The sequence below is a fragment of the Sinohyriopsis cumingii genome, chromosome 18 (assembly GCF_028554795.1).
Source record: "Sinohyriopsis cumingii isolate HCF-2022 chromosome 18, ASM2855479v2, whole genome shotgun sequence".
NCBI classification, from domain to species: Eukaryota; Metazoa; Mollusca; class Bivalvia; order Unionida; family Unionidae; genus Sinohyriopsis; species Sinohyriopsis cumingii.
The window spans coordinates 53,966,359-53,981,742 of record NC_142978.1 but is presented as its reverse complement, the minus strand read 5'-3'; the positions used below and the strand labels follow the sequence as shown (position 1 = coordinate 53,981,742).

The 15,384-nt window shown below is 33.4% G+C and overlaps 1 protein-coding gene across 3 annotated transcripts in view; it reads left to right on the top strand.

The window, feature by feature from the left end:
- Nucleotides 1–2,829: 2,829 nt before the first annotated feature.
- Nucleotides 2,830–15,384, top strand: part of LOC149776665 (A disintegrin and metalloproteinase with thrombospondin motifs like) — a 28,763-nt gene continuing 16,208 nt past the window's right edge. For 2 of the 3 annotated variants that reach the window (XR_016416241.1, XM_089942506.1), the window contains exons 1-9: nt 2,830–2,935; nt 5,323–5,356; nt 5,689–5,879; nt 7,909–7,986; nt 8,816–8,906; nt 9,435–9,604; nt 10,506–10,679; nt 11,224–11,307; nt 14,858–15,009. Coding sequence is in view for 2 of the 3 variants with exons in the window: in XM_089942506.1 (XP_089798632.1) it covers nt 2,888–2,935; nt 5,323–5,356; nt 5,689–5,879; nt 7,909–7,986; nt 8,816–8,906; nt 9,435–9,604; nt 10,506–10,679; nt 11,224–11,307; nt 14,858–15,009 (1,022 nt within the window). In the remaining variant the exon portion in view is untranslated. The remainder of the gene's footprint in view (nt 2,936–5,322; nt 5,357–5,688; nt 5,880–7,908; nt 7,987–8,815; nt 8,907–9,434; nt 9,605–10,505; nt 10,680–11,223; nt 11,308–14,857; nt 15,010–15,384) is intronic. The other variant, XM_089942507.1, reaches the window with a different exon arrangement.

Sequence of the window (15,384 nt, the reverse complement as noted above, 5' to 3'; positions counted from 1 at the left end):
ATGTGTTTCTGCTAATGCAGGTAGCGGCTGTAGTCATGAAGTTCTGTTTCATTGCAATGCAATACATCCAAACTGAAACGATGTATCAATGCAATACATCTCAAGCGAAACAATCTATCAATGCAATATATCCAAAATGAGACGATGTATGAATGCAATACCTCCAAAAGGAGACGATATATCAATGAAATATGTCCGAAATGAGACGATGTATCAATGCAATACACCCCAAACGAGACGATGTATTAATGCAATACATTCAAAATGAGACGATGTATTAATGCAATCCATCCAAAATGAGACGATGTATATCAATGCAATACCTCCAAAATGAGACGATGTATTAATGCAATCCATCCAAAATGAGACGATGTATATCAATGCAATACCTCCAAAATGAGACGACGTATTAATGCAATGCATCCAAATTGAGACGATGTATCAATGCAATACATCCAACATGAAAAGATGTATTAATGCAACTCATTATACATTGCACTTCGCAATATATCCACAGCAGTTAAAAAACAGAAACTGCGACAAGAACAGCCAAGTTTGTTCTGACATTTCAGAGATAACGTAAACTGCGGTTTTCAACCTTTTACTCTCGTTAACATATTTAGTTCACCTAGCCATTAGGGCAAGTGAACTCAAGATAAGGCCCTGCATTCGTCATGTGTAGGCTGTCGTCGGTCAGTCGTGCATAGTGTCTCCGTCAAAAAATAACCTCTCACCAGTCTGGAGTTCATAGTTTTGACCCACACACATTTGCAATATCCATTTATTATGAGGCAGGTCCATTTATGTTAAAAAAGTGATATTGTATTTGACTCGCTAACCTTGTTACGACTCTGGGGGTCGTATTCGGATACTAGTTTGATCAAACGTGGAATCAATGTTTAAATCATTTTGGGCCACAGCCGAGTTTCATGACGAGTGAGATCGAGGCTAATCAATGAGCCTACTTTGCATCAGATTGTATAAGTGTGTTACCGCTCGAGAAGCAGTAGACTTTTTAAAAATCAGACTTTCATCAAATCTGACTGATGTGATTATATCACAGAGATATCGGTAGAATCAGATCAAACCTGACTGATGTGATTATATCACAGAGATATCGGTAGAGTCAGATCATGACCAAGGTCCATAGATAGTCCTTAAGTGAATTTGAGTCTGCTTAGTTATCCACCTATAACCATATTTTTGATGTGATCAAAATTTAAATATAGACTAAAATAATCAAGATCTTTAATCGGCTTGATAATAGATGGTGCCAAACTTTTTAATAATGTAATCTTGCATCAGACAAGGTGACCATGTTACCATTCTGCAGACAGTATGATTTTGTTTGATTTGTAATAAATAATCTTTTATTTACTATCTTGCACAAGTTCCACAATGAGTGATATGCACACATATTATTGAAGAAATATTACACCATACTCTCCAAGTTTGCTGCCACTCTGAACAATTCATTTTTGATCCAGTTTTCTTCAAACGTGATTTACGGGCTTTTATCATCAGAGTCATAGATGAGTTCGATGATTAGCGAGACACTTGTATATTATTTATATAAATCTTGCATTTCATTAACCTATATTTTTTACCACCCTGGAAGGCATATTTTTTATCTGGTTTTGACCCCAAATTTGGAATATTTGCTTGTCTCATCAGTGGCATTGATAATTTCGATAATGATCGAATCCATGAGTATTAAGAATTTGATCTAGCATATGAATGTCTGAGCTTATTACCGCGGTAGAAATCATATTTCTCGTCCGATGTTTAAAAAAATCAAATATATACTTGCAGCAGTTGTATTGGGGAAACATAAATATTACTGATTCTCTGTGTGGGTATATCAACATTTTGCAATCCCAAAGAGTCATGAAGACAAAATGGAGCCACTCTCAATACACACAAATAATAACCAATCTCAATACACACAAATTATAACCAATCTCAACACATACAAATTATAACCAATCTCAACACACACGAATTATAACCAATCTCAATACACACAAATTATAACCAATCTAAATTTCAATACACACAAATTATGACCAATCTCATTTTTTGAAAAGTCCTTGATATATAACATCCGTTTTGAACACATTCGCTGTTGAACTACCAGTGTACAAGTATGCAGATAAACCTTGCAACTCTGGAATTACCACAATACCGGTGTATAACACAAAATACAACTATTAATTTTGTGTCCAAGCAAGTTATACCCTTAGATCGGGGTGATTTTCTTTTTCCTTCAAATTTTAAGTACAAATAATAGCTTACACTCTGTACTGCAGGCTGATTTTTGGAGGAAAAATGATATCTCAACTTTGTTAACCGAAAAACGTAAAACATACAAAGAGTGGATAACATTCCATAGGCAGCTCAAAAAAGAATGCGTCAGATACAAAAACAGTTGAAATTGTAAAACAGGCAATATCAGATGGGTTCGTATTACGAAATCTCGTCGCTCTGTCACAAGTCAGAGTGTGTAACAGGCCTTCTGCCTAAAGGTCAGTCGTGGAAAATTCCCAATTCTTATGATCTAGTAAATAATCTTATCGTGGGCAAATAGTTATGTGATGGGTGTGGAGAGGTTATTGTGTCGCACTGTAAAACTAATTCAAATTCAAAATTGAAAACTGAAACGCTTGTTGTTCTATAATGCATTAGTGACACTATCTTGTTGTACACGTATTTATATTTTCCACATTGAATTGTAATGCTGCCTTCCCCCATTGTTATACATTCGGTACAAAATGATAACCTTATCTCTTAGAGTTCTTATCTATTGCAATCATTACGTAGAACGTTCAACTGACCCAGTTGTAGGACACTTGCACGTAATAGAAGGTCCTAGATAGCGCTATTGAAAATGTCACCTCTCAGAGCTGTACTCTTCATAATGGCCTGCATTTATCTGGTAAGTTTTCGAGTCTTAATCTTCTATTAGTCAAACAACCTATGACACCTTACTAAAAATCTCATTTTGTGTATGAATATAATTAATGCGTTTGTCCGGTACTTGCTCTGACCTGGAATACTTTTTGCCATTGACTATGATCGGTCACTATGGCTCAGTTGCATTTGGTCGTGTGACGTTATTGTTTCAGTGATTAACCGAGGTTCATACTCATTTTGAAAGTTGACGGCTGACACCGGAGGGGGGGGACACTTTTTTGGACGTTGTTGGGCAAACGGTTGAAATTCTTTTCATGTTATAAACCTACGTTCAAACTTAAGTTGTTCACAGCCAAACATAGATGACTATACGTGCTTGAAAATTCTATTAAACATTTCACAATAAACATTTTCTTTCAATTTGAGGATTCGTATACTGGTAAAATACAAAGACTAACAACGTTTGCCCCATCACAGTTTACTTAATGTTACGAGTGGTTTTGAAACGATAATATACTTAATTTTTATAATCATTCTGAACCAGTCATGGATTCCAAAGCAAGTATGCCTTATATTATATGCTCACACACGTATTCCATAGCAGAGTGCATAAATAAAAAGTGTACACAGGTCTGCTTGTCAAATAACACATTGTTGAATGTTGTAGCAGATCAGAGGTATATGTGAATATCTTTAACAATCGCTTGTCTCTGGTATAATATATGAGCATTTGAACTTAAATAAGAGAATATTTGAAGCATATTGAACTGAAAATGCCCAATCAAAAGTTCCTTTATCTTTTATACAATCATCTATCTCTCTTAATTTTAAGGTTTGTCTAATGCATGTGTAAAATTAAATTAATTGCGATTATTGTTTACGTATGTATAATATACCTTGTGTGCTTGAGGGTAGATTTTTACTTTACTGCATGTTTGTTGTGTTTTATTGACTTTTACTAAACTTTAAGTTCAAGATCTCGGTTTTCTCCTATGAAATTCTACTGTCTTAGGTCAAGGGAAATTATTATATAAGGGTTTTCGTAAATAAAGTCTTAATTCCTGTTTCATATCCGTCTCTCGGATTATATGATTAAAGATTATAACTGTGTTCAGATACTATTTGAGAGGAATCACATATTTAAAATGCTCATTGACATTTTGATTATAACACAATTTTGGGATTATTCTAAATTCATGCAAAAGACATTTTGAATTATATCATTAAGATACATCAATACTAGTGGTAGTACATCAACCCATTAAAGATTTACATTACTGTAAGTGTATTTCGAATTTTAACTTTGTATTCTATGAAAATAAATCATTTGTTGAGGTTTTTGAACTTGTTAGTTTTACTTTTTTCTGTGACTTAGTTTAACATCATAGAGTCGTTTTATTATGCATACGTGCATTCATTATTTCGGTAACGGATTGTTACACTTCAGATTTTACTTCAAAACTCTTCTAGGCAAATATAATTTAGAAATAAATCAAGCTATTTATACATCAATGTAAATGTAACATATTTGGCGGGGTGGGATGGGCAAAAATATGATGCATTATCAACATCAAGCCTGGTGTTAAAAAACTGTTATCTAAAATAAAGTATACTGTTTCAAGTCAACACAGAAATATCGACTTAGTGAAAATAATTTCTCTCTAATGGTAATCTGTATGAAATTAACATATTTGGTAATATGGGACATTGTACAATATGGACATTGTACAATGTGGACATTGTACAATACGCATGCGCTCTGTGCATGTTCAAATCCAAATCAATCAATACACTTTAGCCAGCCTTCTGTCTCCCGCCATCTTACCCATGGTTTTAAATGGCAACAGCGATCATGTCTGAAAGTTTGTCTCATTTCTGCTTGAAAATGTTTTAGACATGGACAAAATTTATCAGTTTTATCAATGATCTACAAATGGAGTTAAATATTGCACAATTTGTTATATAAATTGAAATACTCGTGTAGAACCACTGTAAGACGATTCTTTTATTGGAAACACGGTGCTAATTCAACTCATATAAATTAAGCTAAGAAATACCATCATATTGAAAATTTAAGATCTTTCAATTTCTAAGTATTATTCAGAACGAAGCCTCGAGCACACAAAACCATTACTGATATATTTATCTGTGCTTAGTAAAGTATGTATCCCCCTTTCCACGCCTAAGTAACCATCTGTAAGCTGTACATTATCAAAGCCCTTAGTAATTTAATTAGCCATGGCTTTTATTAACTATTTATTATTATAGCCATTTGTCATTTAATTATCCCTGGCTATTTGAAACTATATATTAACAAATCCCTTGTTTAACTAGCTCCCCATGCTATTAAAAACTATATTTTCGTTTTGTTTTAGATGTTCATTTTTAGTTCTTATTTCTTTTTTAAAGGTTCGACCAATGACACCAGTAATGTTACAAAAAGGTACAGCTTTCCGCTTTGCTATATTTTCTTCTTTAATAGGAATAGAGGCATATAAATGTGTGTGTATGTGTGTGCGTGCGTGCGTGCGTGCGTGAGTGAGTGTGTGAAACTGAAATATTTGATTCACGGGTAGCTATTGTTATTGTTCATCTGAACATATTACATTCCATTTTTGTAATGGAAACTTTTGTAGTGTTACGATAAAAACTATTGCTAATTCCTATGTAGCAAAACGGGTGACGCTCCTTGTTCTCAATGCCACCAGTCTTCGTATATTTTTATTTTTGTTTCGTCCTTTAATTGTTCATATGTCGAATTTTCGATATCCGCAGGTGAATTGAAATCCTTATACCCCAATATGTCCGACCTGCTCAGTGAGGTAAACCGTGAAGACCAATTAACAGCTAGCGAGTTTCTAAATCTGCAACTTGCTGAAAGTGATGTTCTTTCGTCTTATGGTGATATTGGTATTCCCTTTGTCCTGGTGGAAGATACAAGATCTGTCTACAATGTTATAAGCAAGGTATGTATTTACAATGATAGAATGCAATGATATACAGATTGGTGTCTATACATTGATGATGGTGCTTATATACATATATATCTTACTGTCTATATACCATGTACTTTACTATTCCTTATCGCATATTTCCTTTATCTTACCAAACTTTTATTTTGAATTCTTGCATATGGATCGCTAATTTATTTAGATCATATTTTATGTACCAATAATGGCGTACTAATCCAAGCACATATTTACCAGTGGTGTTTAAATATTTAAAAAGTACGTACTACATTTCTCTCATAATATTACAAGGAGTAACTAATTAGATAATGTGTGTAGTTATCATATGTTCTAATTAGAAAACGATAATTCAAGTAATTAAATGGTAACACCTTAATAACCCTTGCGTTTAAATCTTCAAACAATATACCTGTGATTTTAGCTGATGCTGATAATTGCATTATTTAGAAAGTCGTAACGGTGTGTGCAATAATGATTGTATCGATAAAAATATAACATCAAGATCAATCAATCTGTTTATTTTATAATCACCCATCTCTCTAGATATATTGTTTGTACGCTGTATCAATTATATAATAGGATTTGTATACATTTTTTCAATAAAAGGAAACGATGCTTGCAAGTTTCCTTTCAATAAACAGTTTTACAACTAGTGGTATACTATTGATACACCGTACATGCTGTACATACATTTTGTTTATATCAAATACAAATACGTAAATTTGCCTTTTGAACGGAGTTTAAGACTGACTACAGGGAACAGGGTATTGACCACGTGATTGAACTCCTCATACTCCTTCCGAGTGTGTCCGCTACAAAATGTAGTTCTGTGAATTTTGCTGCTATTTTCAATCACATTTGCATATTGATAATTTGTTTTTTGTTTTTTTTTACATTTCGATCATTATTCACATTGATTACATCAATATAAGAAACATTAATGATTTAAACATAAAAGATGGTTTTCTTGAAGATCGTAGAGCACTACAAACACATGGCTAACTAAATTATTCTTGTGAATGCTCAGGCATTCACATACCAGCGCATGTCAATTAGTGCGGAATAGAAACTAAGAAAAAAGAGGTAACTGAAATATTTTTATATATTAACAGTTGATCTAGGTCTTTCTTCTGCTTTAATAACAGTACAATCAACCATACATATAGCTCTCTGTCTCTCTCTCTCTCTCTCTCTCTCTCTCTCTCTCTCTCTCTCTCTCTCTTTACTCCAGAGACATCGTGAGATTACATATGCGAAAATCCTCTACGCTGGTCTCTTCATTGATTTTCGCACGTATTTTGCTGCGATGGTCCAGAAAGAGAGAGAGAGAGAGAGAGAGAGAGAGAGAGAGAGAAGGTGGATATTTTTATATTTGATTAATAATAATCGATTTTTAGAACCTTATAATAGGTATTAGAAACGACAACAACAAAACCAACAACAAAGCATTAAATACATCACTGTATGTGTATCACGTAACCGAGAAAGTTACCGTATAATGTCGACAGGGTTGTCAATTTTGTAAGAATTAATTATATAAAAACTGTAAATAAATCCCAAGAAAGAGCACACATACCGTTACGACGAGCCGTATTCTTGCAGGTTACTTGGTGTAAATTCAGTTTCAAGGTTTTAATCCAACCCAACTCTTTTTCTCTCACACTCCAGATTTTTGCGTATTTTGTCCCTTGCGCATGAGAGGGGAAGAGGAACGGAAAGCAGAAAGGATTGCGACAAAAAAGTGTACCATATTAAATTCATTTATTATTACCTTTTATTGTTATTTTCATACGTCACTAAGGGCACCTTTGCAATAATGTTTATATATGAGTATTATTGCGAAATGGGCGGATCACAAATTGATATACCAATATCAAATTGCTTTATACCAACTCTTCAAAAGCTAGGTCATTTTTAATGCACGTGGTATGTATATATATATATATATATATATATATATATATATATATATATATATATATATATATATATATATATATATATATATATTAGTTCTTTGTTGTAGAGGAATCTTCGATGCTTTTATGACCTTCACAGAAATGGGGCCCTTTGTGTTCACAACTACCAGGAAGAAGTATTAATGGTGAGTACAGAGAAACCCTCGCTATCTATTCGCTGATTTACGATTCGTGACACACTTACGCTCTTTCAATTAGGACCTTTATTGTTGTTGTTTTTTTAGGTGTTTTTTGTGCATTTATTTTACATATTCTACTCGTCGTGTGCATTGTTACATAAATATACATATCATCTCTTTTTTATGGTATTGTTACTTTGTTTTATATATTGTAAATGTTTGCATTATCAATTCAGTATTGCATATTTTCCAATTTGGGGGATCTCCAAAATGTATCCTCTCGAAGGTCTCTTGTCATAGAAGACAGTCTAATATTGTCCGTATTGATGTTTTCAGATGAATTTATTTTAACTTTATTCCAGTAGGAAGTGAACTTTTAGTCATTTAAATCTGTGTCTACATCAACTTGTCATAACACAGTATGATATATCGTCAGTTTGGTTATGTAGATGTTGAGTATTAATTTACAGGGGGCTTTTGCAGCGCAAGGTCTCAAGGGAGATAAGCATATTTCTAACTGAGTTACCATGTGTAACCATGCCATGACACGAATTATATAGATACAGATTTAAATAGCCAGGGATAATAAAATGATTAAAGCCACGGCATTTTAAGAGTGGACTTTAGAAATCCATTTATTCTAAAATGTCATTTTCACAAACCTTTGCAAAAACCTTTGAGCATGTGTACAACTATTAGCAAATTACATTTGTAGCCATGTTTTCGTTATTTTTTGCGGTTAGAATATTATGCGTCTGATGATTAAAATGTCTAATGTGATAATTTATATTTAAAAAATTCTTATCTGTGATAATTTATAAAATATTCTTTTCAGGATGGTATCGTTATGCACGAAACGTACGACATAATTATTCGGAGTCAGCAAGTTAGAAGAAAATACCAAGTGTTCAGAAACGATAAGCAAAGTTAGTGTATTTGTATTCGTTTACTACAACAACAAATATAAGGAAAAGTTTCTTTTGCAAAAGGTCTGTTCTTAACGCGCCACTTTATTGAAGAAATAAAAATGCTCTCTAAAAAAGAGTCATTGCGATGCAGTTGTAAAGGATGTGCTCCTAACAGTAGCATTATCGGTCTGTATGTTTGAAATAGTGACGAGCGTTTTAAATTATCGATGATCATGGAAAAACAGCGTTTAAATGAAATATAATCTAAAATTGTTAAATAACTAAAATCGGACTACTTGTCTATGAATGATTTAAACTGTGAATTATACTTTAAAGAAACTTATTCTAGTTCTTCAAAGATATTTGAAACTATATACCTTATCGTCTTGCATGACAATTGGAACATGTATTCGTTACATTCGAATAATACTGACGAGGGATACTAGCTCTAAATATAAGACATACCTGTCTAAAGAAATAAAAATGCATTTCGAAACTTTGACTTTTATTTATATTTTACGTATGCATGCTTAATTCACTTTGCAGAACACAAAGATAGAGATAATGGCATTGGGGAAAACAGCTTTGACCTAAGTGATCACCTGTCAGGAAATTACTCGAAATTTCAAAAGAACCAGGGAATATCACAAAAGAATCGAATGAAAGCTAGCAGTCAACAGGAAATACCTAAAATGTTGTATTTGGATCCAACATTGGTAATCTTTCACAAATGCATTCCTATGCGTGCGTGTATATGCCTTTTCGTTTAGATGTCTCTTGTACTCTACCTTCATTATTGCTCTTCCTGACGTTTGTTTGAAGTAATGACATCACCGTCATTGCAAAGCTTTCAGGCTTATAGTCACTGTCTCGTCCTCTGTTTTTTACACGACTAAAACGCCCTCCAACACGCTGGTAAATCAGGGACCACCATGTTGGCACGAAATCAGGCCTGACGATCACAGAACTCTTTAGCTTTAGTTTGAACTCCGACTTGTTTTCAGGCATTACAACAGACCTTACTTTTGTAACACCATTCATTGATTGTCTGATGGTAAAAGTCAAGCTCAGAATTGGTGAATTACACGACAGTAGATCGAAGGATTCTGTACTTAGTTTGGTGTTGGTCATAAACGAATATCGGAGCTATATGAAATAACTCTTCGATGTCAGCAACGAAAATACAATGTTACTAATGCAAGAGACGATATTACAATGTTGATGTGCATTTTTTGGTTGTTCCAGTGTTGTATAGATTGACAATCACGTTTTTCTTTTATGTTGCAAAAATATATGTACCTGTTAGAACTAAAGACACTTATGAGGAGAAAAAAAAAATGTTATCTTTCTTTGATCATATTATCTTTTTCAGTGGAGATCTGCTATTACAATTTAACATTATTACTGTTTGAAAAACTAGATGTTTACATGTATAATTTTCGCACTCTGTATACTTACTTACCTGTATATTTGCAATCACTCTGAAGATGAATAATTATTGTTCATTGTCATGCAGTGTAAATAATGAAATGTTCTTTGTCTTGCAGTGTATACAATGAAATGTTCCTTGTCATGCAGTGTACATAATGAAACTAAACCGCGAGGTATTTATTTTAGCCATCATCCCCGTCTATGAATCGTACAGCAAGAAACAGTAACTCCATCAATGCTACGGTGGAGATCCTTGTCTGGGCTGATTATTCATTTTATGAATACTTTACCGCTCTAGAGCCAGGAAATGATCACGTTGACTACGATATCTTACGTTATGTAGCCACGCTAGTGAATGCTGTGAGTTGCCCTAATTCCACTTTGTATTTTGTATTGTCTTAAACCGAGTCATTGAGGAATAAAAAACACTTTTTAATAAAGTCGCACATTTAATACGTTCATACTAGGAAGATCACGTTATACGATTGTTATTGTCTTTTAACATTTGAATAATCTGAAACTTGTAACCTCACTAAACTTAGAGTATCGCAAGAATGAGTAAATATATAAATTCAACAAAAAATAAACAAATTGGTTTGTTATGTTAGTGTCTTATTTCATTTCTTTCTGCGGAAGAGATGATGTGTTTTCCGATTTTTCATTTTCCTGGACATGGATCGTATTTTGTTGAGATAATAGTTTTCAAGTCGTCGTTACTTTTTAAATCTAAAAGCCATCTTTAGTGTTATGTACTTATATACAAACTTATTTGTTCTTTGAAAACTAACCTCAATCAATATAACGTATTCGTCCAGTGCTATACTCTTGTGTTATAATGTTGCAATGTTAATATTGGCTAGATTTTGTTCTTCATATGACATTTTTATACCTCAACTACAAACAGGCAGACGTACGGATGAAGAAAGGTTTATCACGCGACCCGTCATTAAAGATCTCCATCGTGTTAAGCGGTGTTGTTGTTTGCAAGGTACGTCTGCACTATGTTGTCTTTACCAGCATGGTCGTGTTATCCAGTACTGTTATTTTTGCAAGGTACGTCTGCACTCTATTGTCTCGACCAGCATGATCGTGTTATCCGGTGTTGTTGTTTCCAAGGCACATCTGAACTATGTTATCTCAATTATCATGACGTGTTGGTATGACATTTCATTAGAACAGCTTAAATATTTCATTCAGCTAAAGAAAAGATACAGTGGTAAATAGGCATTATGCAAGCTGACTGTCCGTGAGAAAAGTGAAAGGAAAGTGGTATAAACGCATTATGCAAGCTGAATGTCCGTGAGAAAAGTGAAATAAATAGTGGTATAAATGCATCATGCAAGATGTATATCCATCAGAAAAGTCAGTTGTACACTGGTATACACACATTATGTAAGCTGGCCGTCCGTGATGTAAATGAAAGGTATTGTGGTATAAACGCAATGTTGGATATCCATTAGAATAGTTAAAAGTGTAGTACGCATTATGCCAGCTGGATATCCATCAGAATAGTTAAAAGTGTAGTACGCATTATGCCAGCTGGATATCCATCAGAAAAGCAAAGGTATAGTTATACATGCTTTATGCCAGCAGGATATCCAACATAAAAGTTCAAACCATGCAATCAGGACACAATACTTATTGTATTAATGGTCTTGGTCATCTTGATTGTTCCATTCAAAAACTCAAGCTTACATGACATTTTGGTTGATATATGCAACGTTCAAGGTCAAATAGATACAAGCAAAGTACGATCATCTTTTCCTTTCGGTGTTCTTTTCATAACTTTGACCATGTTTTATTCATCATTATCAACAAGTTTCACAGAATTTCAATATTATTATATAATACTTATAGGTTACTGCATTTGTATGGGAAAATATGAACGAGTTTTCGGATGGAATACTGCACGAACTTGTGAGTGCAGTATATCCTTCCGACAAAACGAGCTCATATTTTCCCATGCAAATGCAGTAACCTTTTTATTATGTGCTCATTTTTTTATTCTACCTAAGGTTTAATTATATAAACAAAATACACTACAAGAAACAACGTAAATGAATGAATGCAGTATTCCAAACTAAATACACAAGCGCAGATTTGACATTACAAAATGATATCATTATTAATGCGCACATAGCTCCGCCCAGATAAATTTGAACTTAGTCGCGCGGTCGACATAACTTTCGAAAGAAAATGGCGTGTCTAATTAAAATTGAAATTTGCAGTCATATTGTGAATGAATGCGCATTGCAACGACTTTTCCAAAAAGTTTGTGATTTTGGACTGGATTCATCTGTGCAAATTATACATGAAATACATCAGATTGAAGTGGCGCGGGAGAAGCGTGTTTACTTACGTCTGCAAATGTGTTTCTGTTTCTGTCATTGAATGTTTGAAATCATAACGTGGGAAAAATATGAAGTGTTTCAATTGCAATTTTCAAAAAGACGCTATGGAATTTAATGTGTATTTCATTTTGAGTGCAGTAAGGAGGATGTAATTGCACTTATCATCGAAATTACAGCACACTTTCGAAATGTGTAATCAAGATTGAAAACCTATGACATGGCTCATGTAATTCGGATTTGCAGAATTACGAAAAAACATTTTGAAGAAATTCAGGATGTAAAACTGTAAGTATATATTATTTTACCATTCTTATCACCAGATAAATAAAACAGTATATGCCTTGTCACTTGAACGATTCTGACAATGTAAAGTTAATGGGGAAATAAATGAGCATATAATATAATATAATATAATATAATATAATATAATATAATATAATATAATATAATATAACATAACATAGCATAACATAACATAATATAACATAACATAACATAACATAGTATAATATACTATAATTTAATAAATATAATATAATATAACTCGAATGAATTAACTGATATTATATGTAAAAGAATGAAAACCAAACACGAGTGCATGCCGGAATGAAATGAAAGTGAGGAGACTAAAATATGGGAAGGGGAAATTTTAAATGAAAAATGAAACCAAATTAATCTGAAATTCCGCAAGAATGTGTGACATTCGTCTGTGTCTAATTTAAGTTTTCAGTGCAAATTAGCAGGGCCCATTCATGACAATGGCATAGCAGTTTATAGTCACCATTGCTTAGATCAATGAAGTCAGCAGGACCCATTTATGATAATGACATTGCAGTCTATAGTAACCATTCTTTAGATCAATGAAGCATAAAGCAATTAAAACTTCGGGAAAGAGCATGCCGTTGTAATACGTTCCTCTACATTTGAATATTGTGAAACAAGGTTTAAAAATAGAATAAAAGGGTTGTAATTAAATTGGTGCATCAAGTGCAAAAGAAATGTACAGTATCCATGGAAAAATGCATGTTTTATTATGCTGTACATAAGTTCATTGGACATTATGTTTCTAGTCCTTTGGGATCTTGGTGGAAGGTTGATGGTAGACGAATTTAAAATGTAGACAATCAGATCAGTATACGACTTCTTAGGAGTATAAGTTTAATTGATTTCCTTGCGTCTACTGAGGTATTATACATACGAATTCGGTGATGTCTGTCCGAGTAATCTATATGGTATCTGTGCCCTGGTACTTGTAGCCATCTTTATATTTCTGATACTTTCATAATAAATTAAGCAATAATCTGTGAGATTTGTTTGCGCATTTTATATTGTTATGACAATTAAATATGAAAAATACATGTTTATTGAAATTTGTGCATACGATTCCATATCTACGTTGTGGAATACTTTTACATACATACAAATTTAAACATTTTACTTGTATTATCAGTGTACACAACATACAAACTAAACATTTTACTTTCATTGTCAATGTACACATACATACAAACTTAACATTTTAATTTTGTTATCAATGTACACACACATACAAACCTAAACATTTTACTTTTATTTTCAATCTACACAGACATACAAACTTAAACATTTTACTTTTATTTGTCCCATGATTAACTGGCACGTCTAAAGACTAGTTCGATGTTGTTACAACCAATGCATGTTCTTTTATCCATTTACGTTGGCAATATTTTACCAAATATTCTTTAGTTTCGGTCATCATTATGCTCTGGTGATCTGGCTTCGTACAGACAAGGGTCGTACAGCACGGATGGTACCCTCAGCGATTGCTTTTAGCTGCTTATCTTGGTGCATTTATTATGAGTTTCGCTGACCCAGAGTATCTTTCCACTTCTGACACTAGGCTACACGTGGTTACATATCTGAGAAATAGTAATTTATAACGTCATGTGAGGGATTTTCCTATTCGATTTGTCTGCAAATACCATTGGAATCCCTACATGGAGTAATTGAAAAATACAATCGTATATGCATAAGAATGTAAAATTGCATCTCTATCTACACATATGAATCATAATAATTTTACATTTATCTTACCTTCTGCCATATCCGTATTCGCATACATATCCGTACATATAGAATCGTTTCTACATATCTTAAGATATATGATTTATGTTCGCTTTTGTTTACATTTGTCGGTTCCTTTTACAGACCAGTAATTGTTCATGGTTTATTGATGACTTCAAGATAAACGACACTGTCGACAACCACGTAGCTCTGGATCATTTTGCTGAGACCCTGCAGTCAAATTATGAAACCAACAAGCTCCATTTTCGATATGATTTTGCAGCCGCTCTCACTAAGTATGGACACAGTTACATATTTATCTGTATTGGTAATTTCACATGACATTATTCCTGGCAAACACAAACCAAACACCGCTATCTGACTCATTTGAATTGGTGATTGGCTCGCTTTTCGTCCTATTAGACCTTTGTCTTTAATAGCATAGACATTTCTTCTAGTCAGCTATTTTTGTTATAAAAACCCAAGCTTAAATACTTGTATGGCAAGACGAAGGATTAGACATGTGTAAACCACACATTTTCTCCCACAGGAACCGGGAGTCAAGCCTGTTGTAGTGCATATATATAAATTTATCAATATAGAGTATACCATTCTTATTGGCCTTAACCTTGATTTGCATGCGCATTATATGACAGTAGAAAAGTGTGTAC